Raw genomic sequence first — 20,338 nt, forward strand, 5'->3', positions numbered from 1 at the left:
AAGAATAAGAAGAACAACGGCGGCGGCGCGGAAAAATTAAAATACAAACAAACAGACAGACAATACTGCAACGAATTAAATATAACAACAACAACACACAAATGATCATAAATATTATGAGATGGAGTCGGCGGCTGTGGCGGTGGCATGTCGTTATATTATTATTTTTTGATCGCAATGATTTTTTTTCTTTTCTTTATATTTTTTCATGTATATCGCAACTATGATTATTATTTGTGTTTAGTTCAGGTTTTTAAAAAAAAGTTACTACTGGCTTGATTATATTGTATGTTCGAACAAAAAAAGTCGACTTTTAACAAATACACATAATCATTTGTGTGTATAGCAACAAACAAATTCACATATCCTGATCACCGGAGGCTCATAACTTTATCACGAATTTTTGTTTAAAATAAAAATATTTTTTTCGAATTACCATTTACTCTGCATTTCTCTTGTATAAATGGAAACGCGTTGCATGCATGTGGTATGGATAAGAATAATGAAATATAATTCATCTAGACCAAATATATAATTCATGATACTTCTGATGAAGTAGTTTGCACTCTTTTTTTTCTGAATATTTTTATATTTATTACTGTGGTAGATAATAATTTCTTTTACCTCGATTTTTTTCGTGTGTTGTCGAGCATGATTGTATCGGTCGATGGTACTTGAATGTAAATTACTTTGATAAAAAGTTATAGGGTGACAAGAAATTTGATGCTTATTATTTGGGACAAAAATAAAAGCTTATTTACCTTATTTAGTTCCGTTATTCTAAATTTTAGAGTCAAATTTAAAAGGTCGATTGAGAAAAATCGATTCTCAGAAAATTCATTAGTCAAAAATTCATTAAAATTCATTCCAAATTTTCGTTTAATATTGACATAGATGCTATTATTTAATAATATGTACAAATTATAGATTCTAAGTCAAAAGTCTTTTTCAAATAAATTTAGAAGTAAATATAATAATTTTTTTAAAAAATGTTTTTTACCCATTTTTTACAATGTAGTCTTTTATTTTAAATAAGAAATGAATTCATATTTTCGAACCTAAAATCATTTTGATCATTTCAAAATAATTACATACTAATTAGTTTCCTATTAGTTTCGCTCTTTTTTTGTAGCTCTTAACCGTCTTTCGTTTGACGCATATATAAGATTCCTTTACAGGCGACCTTCTAATGTGTCTTATCTGATGTCGTTATATGAAATGGCGATATGGAGGTGCAAGTGTAGTTCGTATTCAACGAACCTAATTATCGAATTACGAGCATTATGTTCGATTTGGCGGGCACATATATAAGCTGTCCTCTGTTGATCTTCTTTTTTGGAAGAACTGGTCTGATTTCACGGTAACTCATGAACTTTGAATGGTATGAGATCCCATACTTTAATCCGGAAGACGACATTATATTTTGCCCACATGTTTTCTGTATCCTTTGCACCTTCGCTGTCTAAAGGAATGATGCGAAAAGCATTACGTGGTTGAGGCTGTGGTTGTATCTTCAACTTGTAACTTGTACTACTTCTTATTTAGAAGCATGAATTTCAGATGGATATCGTTCGAATTTATTTGACTTTTTCAAAAAAGATGACCACCCTAACTTTACAGTGCATTAACATATTATTGAATTATCTCTACTCGTTTTATCATTTTTTTGCCTTTTGACTTCTGATTCCAATCCGCCGTATTTCATATCCATTGTTAATAATATGTTACAGTCACACAAAATGTAAAATTTATAAAATGCCCGTGCAGCAACGTCGATCGATTGAAAAATAATATAAAATAAATTGAACATTGAATATTGTTTTGTTTGGTGGTATTTTTATTTCCAAACAATAATAATCGTACACTGCAAAAAAAAAAAATAAGAAAAAAAAGTAACAATCATAACAATAAATGCAGCAAACAACATTTATAATAAGAAGAAGCAAAAATTATTTATACACAATCATTGGATGTTTTACTGGCTGGTAAGCTTCCCGACCAGCATAGTAATTACATTTTTGCAGGCATTTTGAATTTTTCTTTATTTTTTGTACTTTATTATTATTACTCGCTTGTGTACAACATGTTGCTGGTTGCACGTTATCGCATTTATAACCAATATGCGTAACTTTTGTGCAAGCCAGCCAAAGAAAAACAGGGAGTGCACCGAGCACCAAACAAAATGAATATAATGATCAGCATCTACTGTGCATATAGCGCGTATTAAAGACAATCTAATTGCTTCTTAGCGCACAAAAAAATGTAAAGAAAAAAATAAGTAACGCAAAAAATATGTTAAAAAATACCGGAGAACAAAGGTAGTGGGAGTGTCTTTTTTCGGTAGATTTTCAGGGCATTTTGTTTTGTTTTTCTTGGTATCGATTCGCTTCTTTTCCCGAAATTCGATTGAATTTTAAAACTTTTATTGTTTGGCATCTGTTGAATTTTCTTGGAAACGCTCTCGACTCGAAACATGATTCTTGCGCTGTAATTGCAGTTGCACGACTTTTTAGCTAATCACTGATTGTGATTATGTTGTACATATTTATGCGCACTGTAGGTACATTGTGATGCAGAATAAAAATGCAGCACTCGCCCCGGGCGCATTTACAAAGGTTCAAAAGGCTCTTAATGGCCAAGGTTACATACGAAACTGCACGAAGAAAACGTCTGCTTCAATTTGGTGGATAATGACCATTAACCCAAAGTACCTCGATTTGTCATTTTTCTCCTTCGTGTAATAAATGTCTTTACAAAAGTTATCTAATGTGTGTCTCTGCTGTCGCCCATTTTTCATAAGTACCGAAAAAGAAACGCAGAAAAATTACTTTTTTTCCCTCCTTGTTGTTGTGTGTGTTGTAATAATCAGCGAAAGCTGCAGGAGGAAGATGATAAAGCGCAGTGAGTGGAACAGAAACAAATGCTCATATTTTGTTATATTTCTTGCCTTAAGGATAATCACCTGATCACCATTATTTTTTTCGAGCCATCCCAGACTAAAAAAAGCACTTACAAAGTACTTCGAAAAAAAATTTTATGAAAAAATAAAATATGTGCACCATTAAACTTTTAGGCCTTGACAATATTCGAAAATGTTTTCAATTTTTTTTTTTCATAATTTTTTGACAAATTTTCAGGATGAAAAATCTGAAATTTAAGAAAAATTTTAATTTTTTCAATAATTTTGATTATATTAATATTTTGTATTTAAAAATAAAATAAAAAATTTTTGATTAAAATAAAAAAAAGTTTAAAAATTTTTATAAATTTTTTAAATTAAATTTAAAAAAATTTAAAGTTAAATTTTTTCATAATTTTTAAAAATTTAAAAAATTAATTAAATGCAAAAAAATTAAATAATTTTTAAAATATTGACAAAAGTACGGAAAACATGCAAAATTAAAAAAAAAATCTTTTTACAAATAAATAATTTTTTTTTAAATTAATTCAATTAAATTTAATTTATTATTTTTAAATTATTAAATTTAAATTTCTTATAGATTTATTTAATAATAGATTTAATAGATTTTTATTTAATAATTAAAATATTATCTCACCCAATTAATTTTATCACAAAATGTTGAAAAATCCGGAAAAATCTTTGCAACCGAAAACATTTTTAATTTTTGTATCGTCCTTATTATATTTTAAGAGATCTGTAGTCCAACTTTTGATTGCTGTACACAAGTGTAATCATCTCCGTCTTAGAAAGATATAAACCACCAGAAAACTCGTCGTCGTCATCATCCTCGTCGTGGTGCGTTAAAATTGAAATATTACAATAAAAATATGTACTCCACAGATTCTTGCAAGTTCATTTCATTACTTTACATGCCATCAACAGCAAAATATAATAATAAACTTCATGCTGATAAAACTTCCCGTACAAAATCTTCGCTGATCCTAGCTACAAATCGCTCGAATTTACACGAAAAAAAAATCATGGACAATATGCTGCTGCCAGAACGCGCAAGAAGAAGAAGAAAAATTTGCGCTATAAAAAGAAGGCAGTAAAAAAATTCACGTTCACGAATTGCCAAAGGGATGTTTTACCATAAAAATTATTTATATATGATACGGACACGCGGTATCTCGTTCTTCTTCTGTTTTCTTCTCGACAAGACAAGAAAAGTATAAAATGCATGTGCATTATTCTTAGTGCGCGAGTTATAAATTTTATATGCATGTGCACAGCATCTGAAAACTTCAGCATACGAACTTCTGAAATCAGAAAACTTTATCTTTTTATTTTAATAAACTTTTAAACTTCCATAAAAGACCGAATTCATTCATATATTTCGAAGCCCGCAATGCTAAATCATAAAAAATACCATTTTACGAACACACTTTTATTATTATTATTTTTTTGTTTCGACAAAGAGTAAAGAGTTGACTCGTTACTCGAAGGTACATGCCATTCATTTTTGCCGTTTTGATGCAACAAACACACTCTTCTTCTTCCTCACTCATAAGATACCTTTACTTGTTACTTGCATTTAATCTTTTAATCGTCGCCTTTGGATAAATCTTGACAAGAATCTGCATATAACTTGTGTCTTTGTTATGTTTCGTTATTTTTTTTCGTACACAACATTTCCAGTAACTTGTCTTTTCCTTTGCTGTCTTCTTGTCTCTCGCTCTCCTACTCTCTCGCGGTGTGCGGAAAATTTATATTATGGCGCACTTTTTATTCATGCACGAAAAAAAAGTCGTTCCATCTTTTAAAATAACGTAAATCACTTGTAATGTTTATCTTTATGGTGTTCCATAAATAGTCTCCAGCTACCCACATACGAGGGAAAATTTTCTAACCTACTCTGTGTTGGGTGACAGACAATTCCGCGATGAGATAATTATAGGTGTCGAGATCATTTTTCTTCTGGTGCATGCATTTCTAGGCGTGTTTCTCAATGCAAAAATTTTTATTCAATCACAACAACCGCTTTTTTTTTCGCATGACACCAAACGATTATACTAACAACGCGAACTAGCTAGCAAACTGTTGAGAGATAAGAGACAACGATATAGTTTATCTAAATGATAGTAATTATAACATCATAAATAATGCATTCTCTTTGCCACTCACAACGCACAGCGCAAAACATGGAGAAAAGAAATTGTTTCGAAACATTGTCAAAGGCACGAACAAACAATATGGTAACTGTTGCACACGACGACGGTGAAAAATTACATTATAATGTCATTATTTTTGCATTACAAAGTAATAAAAGTTGCATAAATAGACGCGATAAAGGCGGTATTTTAGCAAATATTGTTAGAAATTCAATGAGTGACAGGTAGCGCTCGAGCAATTTTTTGATATCCATTAAAGGCGGGAAAAGCTTTTGACTTAAACTTCAAATTCTTAGTTTAAGCTTAAGTTTTTGGTCAAAAAAACATATTTTGACTTCATAGGCTATTGACTTAAGCTTCGGTTCAAGAAAATTTTGAAATAAGTCAAAAAACAAATATTTTTTTTTGCATTTTCTACCAATTTTGAAAAATATAAATTAAAAAAATAAAAATTAAGTCAATTAATTGACTTAAGCCAAACTTAAGAGCATATGATTAAGTTTAAGTCATAAGTCAAATAGTTTTGTCTTAAAAAGCTTTGCAGCCATGATTATCAGTCAAAGCTTTGAAACTCTGATGTCAAAATTTTAACTTAAACTTCAAAGTATTATAAGATTTAAACTTTATCTTAAGTAAAATTAAATTAAATTTTGACTTAAGCTTAATTTAAAGTCACTCAAATTTGACTTAAGTTATATATTTAACTTAACTTATAAAATATTTTTAGAAAAAAATTGTATATTTTCTTGTATTTTTATTTAATTTGGTAGAAAAGCTGGAAAATATTTAACTTAATACACATTCATAAATTTATTTTTTTTCAATCAAATATTTTAATTATTTTACTTAAGTTGAAGGTTAAGTTTATATTAAGTCATAAGTTTTTGTAGTATTCTTTTGAATTTTGTGACTTAAAGAATTTTCAACTTAAGCTAAATTTTGAAAAAAAAAATCAAAAGTTAATTTAATTTAATTTTTTTTTTTTTTTTTGAATTAAAAAAAATCAATTTTTTTTAAATTTAACTTAATGTGACATAATTTTTTAAGTCGACTAATTTTTTTACGCTTGCAAGGTTAAGTAAAAGTCAAGAGCCTATCAAGTCAAAATATACTATTATTTTCCTAAAATTTAAGTTTTAACAGCTTTTTGAGATTTTAAGTTGAATTAGTGTCAAAAAATCTGAATGAAAAGCTTTTAAAACTAATTAAAATTTTATACTTTTGTTAAATTCTGTTAACTTTCAACAATTATCAGTTTGATTTGACAAAAAAAATTGAATAAAACTTACCTGATCTCCACACAAAATTTGCAACCTTTTACCTGGAATCGCAAATAAACCTTTCGAACAACAACAAAAAGGCATAAAATCTCATTATACAGCATATCATCATTTGTACTCCAATTCAAATATTATTATAACCTTCCTAATTATCGTTATATGACCCATCGACGTAGCGAGTCACGAAAATATGTTATAAATCGCCATCGCATCACTTCGGTACCGAGAACATCATTAAATTTAGATTTTATTCGGATTTTATGGTTTATGCGTTTATTGCAGCAGCATGTCAGCAGACACACGAGAGACGTCTGACTGCCAAAAGGATGCACCGTCAACATTATTATTGTTCTTATTACTTTTAAATTCATCATGATATCAACAAAGCATAAAATCGGCACAATCATTATAAAAAAAAAATAAGAGAAAAAAAATTGGGAACAAGTTCAGAGAAATAATCGCGGTTCGTGTGGTATTTGGCATCATAAAAACATTATGGGTTTTAAGGAACTTGTCATTAAAAAGTAATATTGCGTGTCTATTGTTTCTTTTTTTTGTGGCTCTTTTCGGTCTCATAATGCAACTAAGTAGTGTTATGAGATACTCCAAACACTAATCAGCGAAAAAAAATCAGTAGAAATGATCCTTAATGTGTAAAAAATTATCTCTCAAAATTCTCGGAGGCAATATCCAACTGTTCGTTCATTCAAGAGATGCCACTCCAACTTATGGGAAATACAAAAAAAAATATATTTATATGCGATTATAATTAATATTATTATTAATAAAGTATCCGTTAATGTTATTTTTATATATTTTCTCACAAAAATTACGAAAAATGCTACAGGTCATTTTTGCTCCATCGAGAGATGATAATTACCGCGCAGAATAATTATTACAGAACAATATCGTACCATAACAACAACATCATTATGTACCGAACTAATTGTTTTTTTACAAACAACGAAAAAAAGTGTATTAAAAACCGCTCAATATCTCATGGGAAAACGCAAAATTTTTATCAAAAGTTCAAGCACCTTCGAAATAACGCGATTTGTAGTACACACTACGCTACGACGCCGTAAAAAAAGTCAGAAAAAGGATAAAAAGCAAAAATATTTTCTAATTTAATTTAGAAACGAAACCTTTTATGTTGTTCTTTGCGTATTCCCACAACTTTTTTAATTTTTAGTTTCGAACGTCGATCGATCGCTAATAACAAAGGAATTTCTCGCCAAAAAATATGATAGAATTCTAAAACTTGCAAAAAAAAAAGTTATAATAATAATCATGTTTGTATTACTTTTCTATAGCGATGTACGATGGGAGACTTTCCTTCAAAAAATTTTTAGTGTGGTTTGGTTGCATGACGCACAAAATTAAAAGATTCCCTTCGTCAAAAATTTTTTATCAGTAGTTTTTTTTTGCAACAAAGAACGTGAAGAGTGAAGAAAATAAGAAATCAAAAATAGATCGTGAAGTTTACAAAATAAATAATGATATGGTAATTATCATACAGGGAACAGAAATAAGCAGAAAATTAACAAAATTTGTATTTAAAAAAAATTAAAAAGAAGCAACGGACCTGAAAAATTGTAAGTTGTAATAAAATTTTTGGGGCTTGGGAAACAAAAGTCATGACTAATGAGAACTATTTTGCATAATTTTATGCATATGCATGTTATTTTTTTATATTTAAAGATTTTTTATATACAAAAAATATGTTTGATGAAATTTGATTTAATTTAATTTTAATTGAAGAAAATTATACAAAGACAAGATTTTTAAAAAATTTAAAAAAAAAAAATTTTTTATGTAAAAAATAACAAAATATCGAACATTTTTCTTTCAAAATAATGAATTTAAAAAAATTTCAAATAAAATATTTTTTTTTTACTTTCTTGAAGAAAATATTTTCAAAAATTAAAAAAAAATAATTTCAATTAAAAAAATATTTTTTTATTCGAAAATTTCTTTTAAAATCGTAAAATATATATATTTTTTTTTTTGAAGAAAATTATACAAAGACAAGATTTTTAGAAAATTAAAAAAAAATAATTTTTTACGGAAAAAAAATTAAAAACATCGAACAAAATTCTTTAAAAATTTTAAATTTTAAAACAATTTTAAATAAAATGTTTTTTTTAAATTTCTTGTAGAAAATCATACAAAAAGCAAGATTTTTAAAAAATAAATGAAAAATCGAACAAATTTCTTTTAAAATTGTAAAATACTGATTTTTTTTTTTTTTTTTTTTTTTTGAAGAAAATTACATAAAGGCAATATTTTTTTGCAAATAAAAAAAAAAATAATTTAAAAATAAAAAATCGAACATTTTTTAAAAATGAAAAATATTTTAAAAATTTTTGAAGAAAATTATACAAAATTATAAAAACATTGTAGAAATAAAAAAAATTAAACGAAAAAAAATTTATCAGAGCATCAAGTAAATTTCTTTAAAATTCAAGACTTTAAACCAATTTTAAATAAAAAAAAATAAAACCTTTAAAATTGCGCATTTTTATTAAGTTTAGACATTTTTATTTAAAGTTATTGATTTATTTCATTTTATTTATAATTTTTTTAAGAAATAAAAAATCTCACAAGGATTAAAAAACCTATAAAAATTCTTACAAGTGCGTGAAATTTGGTATTTTCCATTCAATTTAATTTTGTTAGTTTGCAAATTTCTATCTAAAGATATTTTTAATTTACTATTTATGGAAAGTAAACATCAAAAGCTCAAATAAGTACCTGACTTGTCTGTAACGAATTCATTATAAATTGTAAATATAAATATTTATTTTGTATTTTCTTTAAAATTTACTTTCAAACTGACCTCCTTCCACTTTAAAATGCATCTTAGACGAAATATCGCTAAATTAAGGGGATAAAATAATTTCTTGTCTTTGTATTTTTTTAATATTTACAAATCCTTTGTCTTTCCTTAATAATCGTAAATGTTAAAAGGGACGAATTTGACTATTTATTGTGTGCTCTTTGTTTATTATGTACTTTAATAAGTTTAGTTCCCCCCTTTTTAATCCAAATAATAATAAAAAAAAGAGAAATAATAATTTCCACAAAACAACAAAGAAGAAACTTGGCAACTTCTAACAAGACAAACGTCCTTTTCTCTCTCGGCTTTCTATTATTACACAAACAACAATTTAATTAAACTCTTTGTTAGACTCTGAATTAAATTATTAACGTTTTTTTACCTCTCGTTTCGCTCGGAGGTGTTTAAATGGCGACTTAGACATTAGATTAGTTCAGTTAGTCATTTTCTTTCGCAAATTAAAAATTATTCTTTTTTAAGAAATTGAATCCATTTGTCGATGTTGTCATCATCCTTAGCGTTAGTCGGGTGCTGCGTGGCAAATGGCAGAACGAGAGAAAAGTGTTTGGCTTGTGGCACTATTTGAATGTAATTTATGCTTTTGAGTATTTCTTCCACGCGTATATCGCAATAATTGTTAGGTTTCTTCCTTTTATTGTATTTTATTATTTTTTTTTGTTTTTATTTTTTTCCAAACAGGAAACATTAAATTACGCAATTACCATCGATGTCAAAAAATATTTATTGGATTATTATGATTTAAATCGAATATCCGTGAAGCTTGGCACACGCAATGTAATGGCACAATTAACTACATCCGATCCTTATTTGCGTATTTGTTTCGTTTCTATAAGAAAAATTGAAGAAGTAAGTCAATTTCAACCAAAGGAGAAACTTTTTTCTATATTAAAAAAATATTAAACAAAAAAAAAATGAAAATAAAAAAAATGAGAAAAATACAGACCATAAAATTAATAAAACTTTTCCTTTCAACTTTTTTTTTTATTTTTTTTTTAATAAATATTTGTAAAGTTTTCAATGAACATGATTACTTTCCATCTGATAAACTTGTGAAAAAAATATTAAAAGCTTTTTTCCATTTTTTTATTTTTTTTTATTTTATAGGAAAAAAAAAGTTTATAGAATTTTTTTCTGATAAAAAAAAATTTAAAACAATCTTGAGCGCATTTCCTGTTCTTTAAAATTTTTTTTTCAAAACCCGAATTTGTCAACAAAAAATTTTTTTTCCTCAAGCAATCGTAATGCGCTTACCAAAAAAAAAATTTAAAGTGAAAATTAAAAAAAAAACGAGGAAATATCGTTTCATCTTATAAAACTTTTTTTTTGCATTGCAGCAAACTTTCAATAAAAATGGAAAAGAATTTTTTTATCTTTTGTGCACTTTTTTCCTTTTTTTTATTTTTTCATTTCAAACGTTGTCGTCATAAGATCCTTTTATCCTAGATATTTTTTTCTAACGTAAAATGTGTGTTATTTGTTTTTGTTATCGCAACGAGACGAGAAAAACGGTGACACAAAAAAAATGTGTGCGAGAAAAAATCCTTTCATTGCATTTCCCACTACTTTTCTTTAAACGATACTAATAACAACTGTGTTTACCTCATTTTTTCTCCTCTATTTCCACAGATAGTGTTTTTCTCGTGATTCGTGTGTGTTTTATTTCATTTTATTTGATGGAAGGCTAAAGGGTGACAACGAAAGCTTCGTTTAAATTTTTATTTATGGAAAAGGTGAAAATTTTATTGAGACTCCTGCCGAATTCAAACATTGCCTAGATGCCTTCTATGTACAAATAAATACATAACAATCTCTAATGTTGAACAAAACCCTCATCTTTATTTTCCGACACACATACAGACACACGGAACGTGCACTCATGTGGAAATTCTCCATACAAGATCCAATCTACGCATTCGTTCACTTGTCTTCGTGTGTGTGTGTGTGGATTCTCTTCATTTTCTCCCTGATTCAATATTTTCATCGAGCAATATTGTACATAAGAGCAGCACAAGCATCCACGTGCTCGCAATACGAAATGGACACAAACAGGCAGCAACCGTTCAACCTCACACAACCGCATTTCGTCCATTGTAGCTGTATTTGTGTGCTCGAAAAGGCGCGAGTGGAATGAGAAAAATGTGCGATTGTGTGTGTGTTTGTGCCGTATAACGAGGCACAGTGGGACAACGGTAGGCGGTCACAACATAGGAGGAGTTTGCTGCCTGCTTTATTTCTTTTAGGCATCAAATACCCCCAAGCCGTTGCCGTTTAGACAACATTTTTTAGTACATTTCGATCGATTGCGCAGAACAAGTCGTGTGCACCTCTGTCTCTCGGAATATATCTCTCGTTTTTACCGAAAATAATATTATCAAATAATATAATATAACATATTCCCTTTCGAAAAGCAGCAACAATAACTTATTTTGCTTGTTTTTCCGAAATATTGTTGCGCTCATGGTCCTTATTTTACGTGTGGCTTCCGACTGTTTTGCTACTGTCGTCACCCAGAGCTGCCGAAATTCCGTGCAATTGTCACTCGAATAATTTTTGCCGAGGCATCAGACCTGAAAAATACAGAAAATCGTGCGAAACAATTAAATTAACGATAAAAAGTGAAGAAAAAATATTATTTAAAGCCTTTTCCAAAAGTGCCAAACGAATCTCAAATTTCTTCATAATTTTTATAATTTATAAACTTCTGAAAAAAACACAAAAATTTAATTATTAAATTTATGAGTGCCTCTCCAGCTTATAAAACCCTTCTTACAACAAAAATTCTGAAAAAAATAAAATAAAAATAAAGTGAAAACGAGTAAAAGTTCAAAAATCAACTAAATTCAACTAAAACAAAAAAAAAATAAATAATAAAAATAAAACAAGTTTGAAACAAAAATAAAAATAAATAAATTACACAAAAAGTGAAATTTAAAGAATTTACGCAACACAATTAGAGTGGATTATTAAGAATGTGCGATATGATAATGGTACGTTTTTAATATATTTTTATTTAAAATTAATTTATATTATTTTTAAAAAAAATATTTAAAATAATTATTTATAAAATATTAATGATAATGTTATTATTTTTATTGAATTAAATAATTTAATAATTTTTAATAAAAAATAAATACAATAATAATATTAAAATATTTTTTTTTTATTTTAATATTATTATTTTTTAAACAAATTAAATAATTTAATAATTTTTAATAAAAATAAAATAATATAATAATAAAAAAAAAATAATTTAATAAAACAAAAAAAAAATATTTTTGATTGAATACTTTATACAATTATTTATAATTTATTTTTAAAATAATTAATATTTTTTTAAATATGAAAAATATAAAAATTAATATTAAATATAAAAAATGTGATAAAAGCTGAATTTTTAACAAGTTACGCAAAGAAAAAAAAACTACATGACATTTCCACCGGAAACCGCTATTTAGAAATTAAATGAAATTTCTATCGCGCAAAAAAATGTTAATTAATCACCCGAATGGACAAGTCATTGCGGCATGCATATTTCTTAATATATATTCATGGCAATCCGCAACTTTAATTGCAAATAAAAACAATTAAGTTTGTCTGTCGTGTGCGAATGATAGATTAATAGAGACAATGCAATAAGATTTAACCTGCGCGATGTGTGCCCACAAATTGTATATCAAGAGAAAAATGAAGAAAAAAAGGCAATTATTATCATACCTTAATCATCATTCATTTCATAGGACTGCCGTTTTATATTTTTTTTTTCTTATTCTATTCCATCATCATTATCAGTGCAGGCACACTTTTATCCATCGCGAGAGTTGTTTCGTTAATTAAAACTCGTGTTTTGTAATAAAAGTGACCTGTGGAAGAAAAATAGAGACACACATGAATAAATTATACATTTTTTTTTTAATGATAACTTCTTTTTCATACCTGTTTGTTTTTATCATGCTTTCATCATCATTCAGCTACTGTTGTGTCGATCATTGCGATAGAATGAGTCATTAAACATACATTTTATGCGGCAAAAAGGCACCAATTATTATTAATAAAAAAAAACGTAAAAAATTCCAATAATTCTTTAATAAAGTGCCAAAGTCTGCAATCAAAGCACGGTTAATAATAATAAATATTACAACGAGCAAAAATTCTCATTTTTTGGCTACTGTTTAATTTCATCCTCCTCCTCCTTGATGCTTGATCTTTTTTTTTCTTGCTCGTTGAACACGTACCACAAAAATTACTCCTCACAAGACAATTTGTATTAAAATTCCATCATCGCATCCATCCTCCGTGTTTTTATTTTTTTAAATAATGCCAAAAACTTACTTTGTTATATATTGCATTCCGCATACGCCAAGATTTCATACGCATAAAATCCAATTTACCACCAAATTGGATAATTTTCAAATCAAAGGGAATAGAAGTATGCGTGGATGTTACGTTCAACGAGGAGAGAAGAGTCAAAAAGTGAGGCACAAAGCAAAAGTGAAAAAATTAATAATAAAAATAATAAATATTGCGGTTCTGGTTCTGTTTCTGTCTGAGGGATCGAGTGCAGTTTAAAAATAATTTTCATTAATTATCAATCACTTGTTGTTATTGCGGTACGTGTGCGAGATTTCAAAAAATTCCTCTGAGATTTAAAAAAAAAATAAAAAAAAACCGTGAACCAGTAGCAAAAATATATGATTTGTAAATTATATGTTTTTACACAATTATTTCTTATCTTTATTTTATTTTTATTATTTTTTCGCACACAAAATAAATCCTTAAATAATGATTTTTCGTGCACTAATGATATGATTCGTTAGCCGTCTCATTAGTTTCAGTCTAATTCCAGTGGCGAATATCGATTATTTTCTAATTTTTTACTTTTCTTACAATTTCTTACAAGGTTAAAACTAAAAAACAAAGCCCCCGAGCCTCAAGTAAATTAACGCGAAAGAAGAAAAATATTTTGAAACTGACAGAAAAACAATAAAAACCTCAACATAACTTTTATTTAGACATATTTGGTAGTAATTAAATATGTATTAAAAATTTTATATATAAAAACTTTATCAAGCGAACACGTCAAAATATAAAACACACACAAAAAAGGAGGAAAAACGGTAAACAAACATTTTTCTCCTGAAATGCTGCTCATATTATTTATATTAAAGTCTGAACTTTTTTTGTTCATCGTAACTGAGCCAAACTGCGAAGTAAATAAAGCCTACGGTAACTGTCTGTGCTGATTATATATTTAATTTTTTGTTGTCTATCCATTGCGCTGTGGATACACACACACATCATATAGATCCTTATCATAGCGGTAAAATTACCCCAAAGCAAGTAAATATTCGGTGTTAAAAAATTTATAATCTTTTTCCATATATGATGATGATGACGACGATGCTGTCTGAGATTGTTTAATTTTATATATAATGTTATACATTTTTCCGGGAAAGACGAAAAAAAAATTTTTTATTGTTATATATCAACTTTTTTTTAAATAATAATTTTCAAGGATAAAAAGTTAAAAATTTAAAAACTGTGAAAATGCTTAAAGCTAAAATAACAGCATTTTATTTATTTATTTATTATTTTTTTTATTGAAATTGAAATAAAATGCGAAACAATTGCATGTTTAAACAACAATTGATAATAAAAGAGAATAAAAAAAATTGAATAAAATTCATAAAATAATAAATTTTGATAATGACAAAAAGATAACAAACTTGTTGCTGCACACGAGATAGATTTTTGCATAATATTCATATTTATTTATTTTTTTCTATATTTTATATTAAAAAAATAATAATAAAGTTATTGTATAAAATAATATTATCGTAATGTAGATAATGCTAAGAGAAATTTTAAAAATTGTTCTCTTAATGAAAATCTTTCAAAGTCAAATTTAAAAATTCGTTCTTTTAACATTTTAAAATTTCAAATTTTTGTATTTTTTGAAGTTTTGATTTAAAAATAGTGAAAATTTTAAAATTTCAACTATTTTTCGTATAATTATATTATTTTCGTGAATTTTTATTCTAAAATTATCATTTTTGTGTCAAAAAAAAATTAAAAACATAACTAAAAATTATTAAATATAAAATTAATTAAAAATTAGGCCGCTCCAAATGAAAATCAAAAATTAAGTCCAAAAATTTTTAAAAATATGACTCGATAATGACAAAAAAAAAAAATCAAAATTTGAAATTTTACTATTTTGCATACAAAATGACAAAAATTTTTAAAAAATTTTTAAAAGTATTAAATATTTTTTAAAAATTTTTTTTAATTATCTTTTTTGAGATTTGCTAATTTAAAATAGATTTCAGAATATTACATTTTCATTTGGATTTTCATTTGGAGCGGCCTTAATTAATTAATTAAAATTAATTATTAAATTAAATAAAAAAAAAATTAAAATACATCAAAAATTTAAGAGAAATTCTGTTCTTTGAACTTCAAAATTAGTCTTCAAATAATTTATCTACATTTTTTGTTTCATTGAAATTTCAACAGTGTTTTTATCTCTTAGAATTATCTACATTACGGTAGTAAGTAGGCATGTTTAAACACCATAAATGAACAATTTTCTAATAAAACACTTAATTTTCTTCCTTTTCGAGGAAATAAAAAATTTCTCTGAAAGTTAACGAGAACCTCATTAGTATTTTTTTACAACCTACAAGCTAATAACAATCAAACAATATGCATTTAACTTATATAATATACTAAACGTACAAAATAATGGCTAAAAGCTTTATTATGTTGAACTAATTCAAACATTAATAATAATAATAAATAACAACTTCTTTCATTTTTGTATTTTAATTGATTTTAAAGCATAAAATTACACCATTTTTTTCTTATTAATTTTACACCTCCGTTCATGCAACTTAATTACATTGAAATTGCTATTTTGTGAGTTCACCCTTCGAGTAAAGTATAAAAAAAATAAACATGAATAATTGCAGAAACTCGATTTTTCGGATTGCTTTAATGTTGGTGGATGAAGCTAAAGCTTGTTGTTATGATTATTATCATTATTAATAGGACAGGTTTTCCAATTTTATAAATATTTTTTTTAACATTTGCTTGAAAATTTCGTTCTTGTTGTTTTTGTATGATTATTGGTGGCAACAATTATTTTTACGACGACTTGACAATAATGACACAAAAAAAGAAACAAGTTTTTTTTTTGTCGTCTTTCATGTATTTATGTATAAATGAAGAAACAGCAAAAAAAAATAATGGAAGCAAAAGAGTTTCTCGCTTTTTTGTTTTGTTTCAGTGCAATTTGTAATTTAATTTGTCAAACGTAGTATTAATAATAATAAATGCAAACGAAAAAATGCAACATGTCATTTTTTTTTTGGGCATAATAAATAAAAATTTTCTTTAATTTTTATCTTTTTACGAGTATGCGGGCGTTCCTGACAAGCCACTAACAAATAAATATAAAATCGAACATTCCTCAATAATAACACACGTGTTCCAGCAAAGATCATTTATGGTCCAAACTACAAAAAAAAATTACGGACTCGCAAATTATAATTATAAAATTCTTGAGACGTGCGCCGCTTATTTTTTCTTGCTTTTCATCTTGTCCTTTCCTCCTTCGACTTTATTGTTTTGCATTTATTTAAATTTTTGCTTACAATTTTTTAAGGTAATTTCCTTCAAATGTTGAAGATTACTCATCTCCTTTCCTCTTCGTTTCTCATTTTTTTTATTTTGCATTTGTAATGCATTATTGCAATAACTAAGCATTTAATAATAATAATAAAATAAAATAAAAACGGAGCAAAAAAAATGTGGAATGTGCTCCAAACGTGCGAGGATCATCCCATTTGTGTACAAACTGTTGTAAAAATGTACAATAATAATATAATGCCGAGTGCAATAATAACTTTGTGTTGTTGTGTGCAAGTAATAATAATCAATGTAAGTGTGTTTTATTTTTCTTCTTCATTTTTTTCTTGCTTTGGAGATAAGGCCTGTAATGTAAGCGTGCGCGCGCTCTTGCCCATCAGATGAGACAAAGAACGAAAAAAAACATAAATATCTATTTACATTTTAATTTCAACGATGCCCAGTAATAATAATGAAAATTCCTTTTAAATTAGTTTGTGTCATTGAGCTTCTTCTCTATGATGACGATGATTGAAAATAAATAAGAATTTCTTTGTTTTTTTTTTCAATATTTCATGAATAACTTATCGCGTGATCGCCTTTTTGAGTCATAACTCGTGTTTGTTGTTACAAAACTGACAATTTATTGACTTGTGAGATCATAACGATAATTATCTCGAAATCATTGGACAATGGTAGTTAATACCGGTAATTATTTATTTTGAGTCATTAACTTCTATTCTTAGGTCATTCAGCTCGTAATAAACCAGTGTTGTGACAATAAATCATACAATTAACAAGAATCGTTTGTAACTTGTTCTGGATCGAAATTTATGATGTAAATTTGTTCACAGTTGTCAATCATTCAGGGACATGTTGAAAAAAATATTGAAACTTTGTATGTCAGATTTTTTCCCACAAAATTGCGATTAAATAATATCGATTTGCATTTTAAATGCATGACATTTTATGTTTAATATTTTTTTTCGGTGCACAATATTTTTATTGACATAAAAATTAAAAAAAAAATAAATAAAATTTTGCACTTAATTATATTAATTAAATTAAATAAAAAATATAAATATTAAATAATTACTTTTTTAATTAATTTTAATCATTTATTTTATTATTTTTTCATTAAATTTAATCGATATTTAAATTAAACTTTAATTCTCAGACGAACAAAAGTGTTAACAAAAAAAAAATATTTTAAATGTTTTAAATTAAAAAAAAAAAAATTAAACGATCATAAACTTCCAATCAAGCATCTTCTACTTGTTGCGATTTATTGCAAATTCAAAAAAAAAAATTGTTGTAATTTGAATGCATTTCAAATTTTTATTTTAATTTATTCACTTCCTTTCTGTAACTGACTTTACTATGAAAAATATTCAGTTTAAAATTAAATTTTTATTCTTGCTCTTACTTTTTTCCATTTGCAAATGAAAAAAAAAGTTTATATTTAGACAACCAAACCATAACACAAGTTCATTCTTTTTTTTATAATAACAATAAAATTGAAACGGTTCGCCTTATAACTCACATATTTCATTAATGTTTTGGCAATATCATTTAAATATTTCCTCTTCTCGCAAAATAAATGAGATTTTCTCTCTGCTCAGCGCCTTTCGGTGTCCAGCAAAATGCAATAATATTCATATTTATCTGTTATGGGAGGCAAGAAGAACACAAAAAAATTATGAATGAATATTGCTTGGAATGATACTTCCTCAAAAAGAAACAACAAATGCACGATGATATATGTTGCCTTTCAAGATGTTAAAAGTTATTTAGAGATGCCAGGTTTTATTACCTTCTTCGAGTTCGAGGTAGTAGAGTACGATAATCATTTATTTTTATGAATTGTGAATGTTTTAAAGCGTATCGGCTTTTGACCTAGAGTCAGCGTGAGTTTGCGCATCACAATTTTCGTGTGTATAGACGGAAAGTTATGAGATGAGTTATGAATGTAGATCAAAAATGGTTCATTTCATTGATTGAGATATTTTACACAAAAAAAAAACCATCATCATCATCATCGCTGCTGTCGTATAAATACATAGCAGATGAAGGTGGATGATCGCCTCGAGCGGGGATTCCCCGATGAATGTGGGTCTTGCTAGTTAAATAATAATTTATGTGCGCTTTTTTTAATGAGAGTCGCAAGACGCCATTGACCTTGCCTAAAGGGTTAAAAATTCAGCTTTTCACGTTTTATTCTTGCTCTTTTTTTACGAAATTTATCACTAACTAAGTTTTTTGTTTTGTTCAAGGTAAGACGGCATCCTTAATTAATTGAATTTATCCCCCCGAGTTGCATGCATCCGAGTTTTTTTTATCTCGCTCACGACATTCGTTCATTACACACACGAGCATAAAGACGTGTTAAAGTAAATTATCACGTCAAATTACACCCAAACACGTGTGACTTGTGTGAATTTTCTCGTATATTTCGTGTCGTCAACGGTCTCCCGTAAAATTATCACCATTGCGAACTACGGTATTTCCGACATTAAAAACGATTGCTACTTGTATCGACACCACCCATTCATTGGCGGCAGCGGTGGCGGCGAAAGTAGCAACGAAAGCTATCACAACAACAATAATCTCGCCGCGAATAACAACAACAACAACAATAATAACAACGACAACTTGACTAGTTCGCTAGACGACAAAGCTCAACTGTACCAAAAACTTTTTTCGCCGCCGTCGGACTGCGGAAACATTATTGGAGGAGGCGGTATTGATAATACAGCTGAGAACCTTTCCGCGACAACATCACAAGCTGCCAGCAGCAAAATTGCCCCGAAATATAAAAACACAACGGCAACAGCGTCTGCTTGTAAAGGCATGACATTCCGTTGTGTACCAACCACATATGATGCCACTTCGCAATGGGTAAGTGAATACGAGACATACGAAAAAAAAATCGATAATTTGCATATTTCGCGTGTGTGAGTGCGTGTCCTCGTGATGGCGCAAAAAAAACATGACAAAAAACATAAACGAGTGACAAGATACATAAATTTCAACGTTTTTTTGGTGAAATTATAAAATGTAAAAAACTTGCAAAATTATTAATTCAGGATTAAAATCCATCTTCAAAAGACTTCAACGATCACTAAATGCTTTAATGAAAAAAATGTTCGAATTTACACTCATTGCACTGTAACAATTTTCACACTCACTTGTGGTTCTTCACATTTCCGTACTCCTCAACATGTGGTTCATGTTCTCGCTACAGGAAATTTTCAAAAACATTTCGTTAAGGGAAATTATTTGAACATCGATATCGCTCAAGCAAATATCGCCTCGAGGCTTAATAAATAGAACAATTCATTAGTTCAACAAGTTCGTGGTTCCAAAAAATTCACCGGAAATGGTTAAAAATAACTTGATAAAGTAATTATTTATCGATCAATCTTTTTTTCATAAAATCATTTTTAAAAAAGAGTTCGATCGTCATTTACGCATCATTTGAAGCTTTTTTGCAATGTTG

At 27.5% G+C, this 20,338-nt stretch overlaps 1 protein-coding gene across 2 annotated transcripts in view; it reads left to right on the top strand.

Moving 5' to 3' along the window:
* The first annotated feature begins 12,080 nt into the window (after positions 1–12,080).
* Positions 12,081–20,338, top strand: part of LOC134837996 (transcription factor AP-2-epsilon) — a 39,476-nt gene continuing 31,218 nt past the window's right edge. Inside the window, exon 1 of one of the 2 annotated variants that reach the window (XM_063853425.1) lies at positions 12,081–12,200. In XM_063853425.1, coding sequence (XP_063709495.1) covers positions 12,183–12,200 — 18 coding nt within the window. In that variant the 5' untranslated portion in view covers positions 12,081–12,182. Of the gene's footprint in view, positions 12,201–19,658; positions 19,738–20,338 lie in introns of those variants that run through there. The other variant, XM_063853423.1, reaches the window with a different exon arrangement.

The sequence above is a fragment of the Culicoides brevitarsis genome, chromosome 1, assembly GCF_036172545.1.
Source record: "Culicoides brevitarsis isolate CSIRO-B50_1 chromosome 1, AGI_CSIRO_Cbre_v1, whole genome shotgun sequence".
NCBI classification, from domain to species: Eukaryota; Metazoa; Arthropoda; class Insecta; order Diptera; family Ceratopogonidae; genus Culicoides; species Culicoides brevitarsis.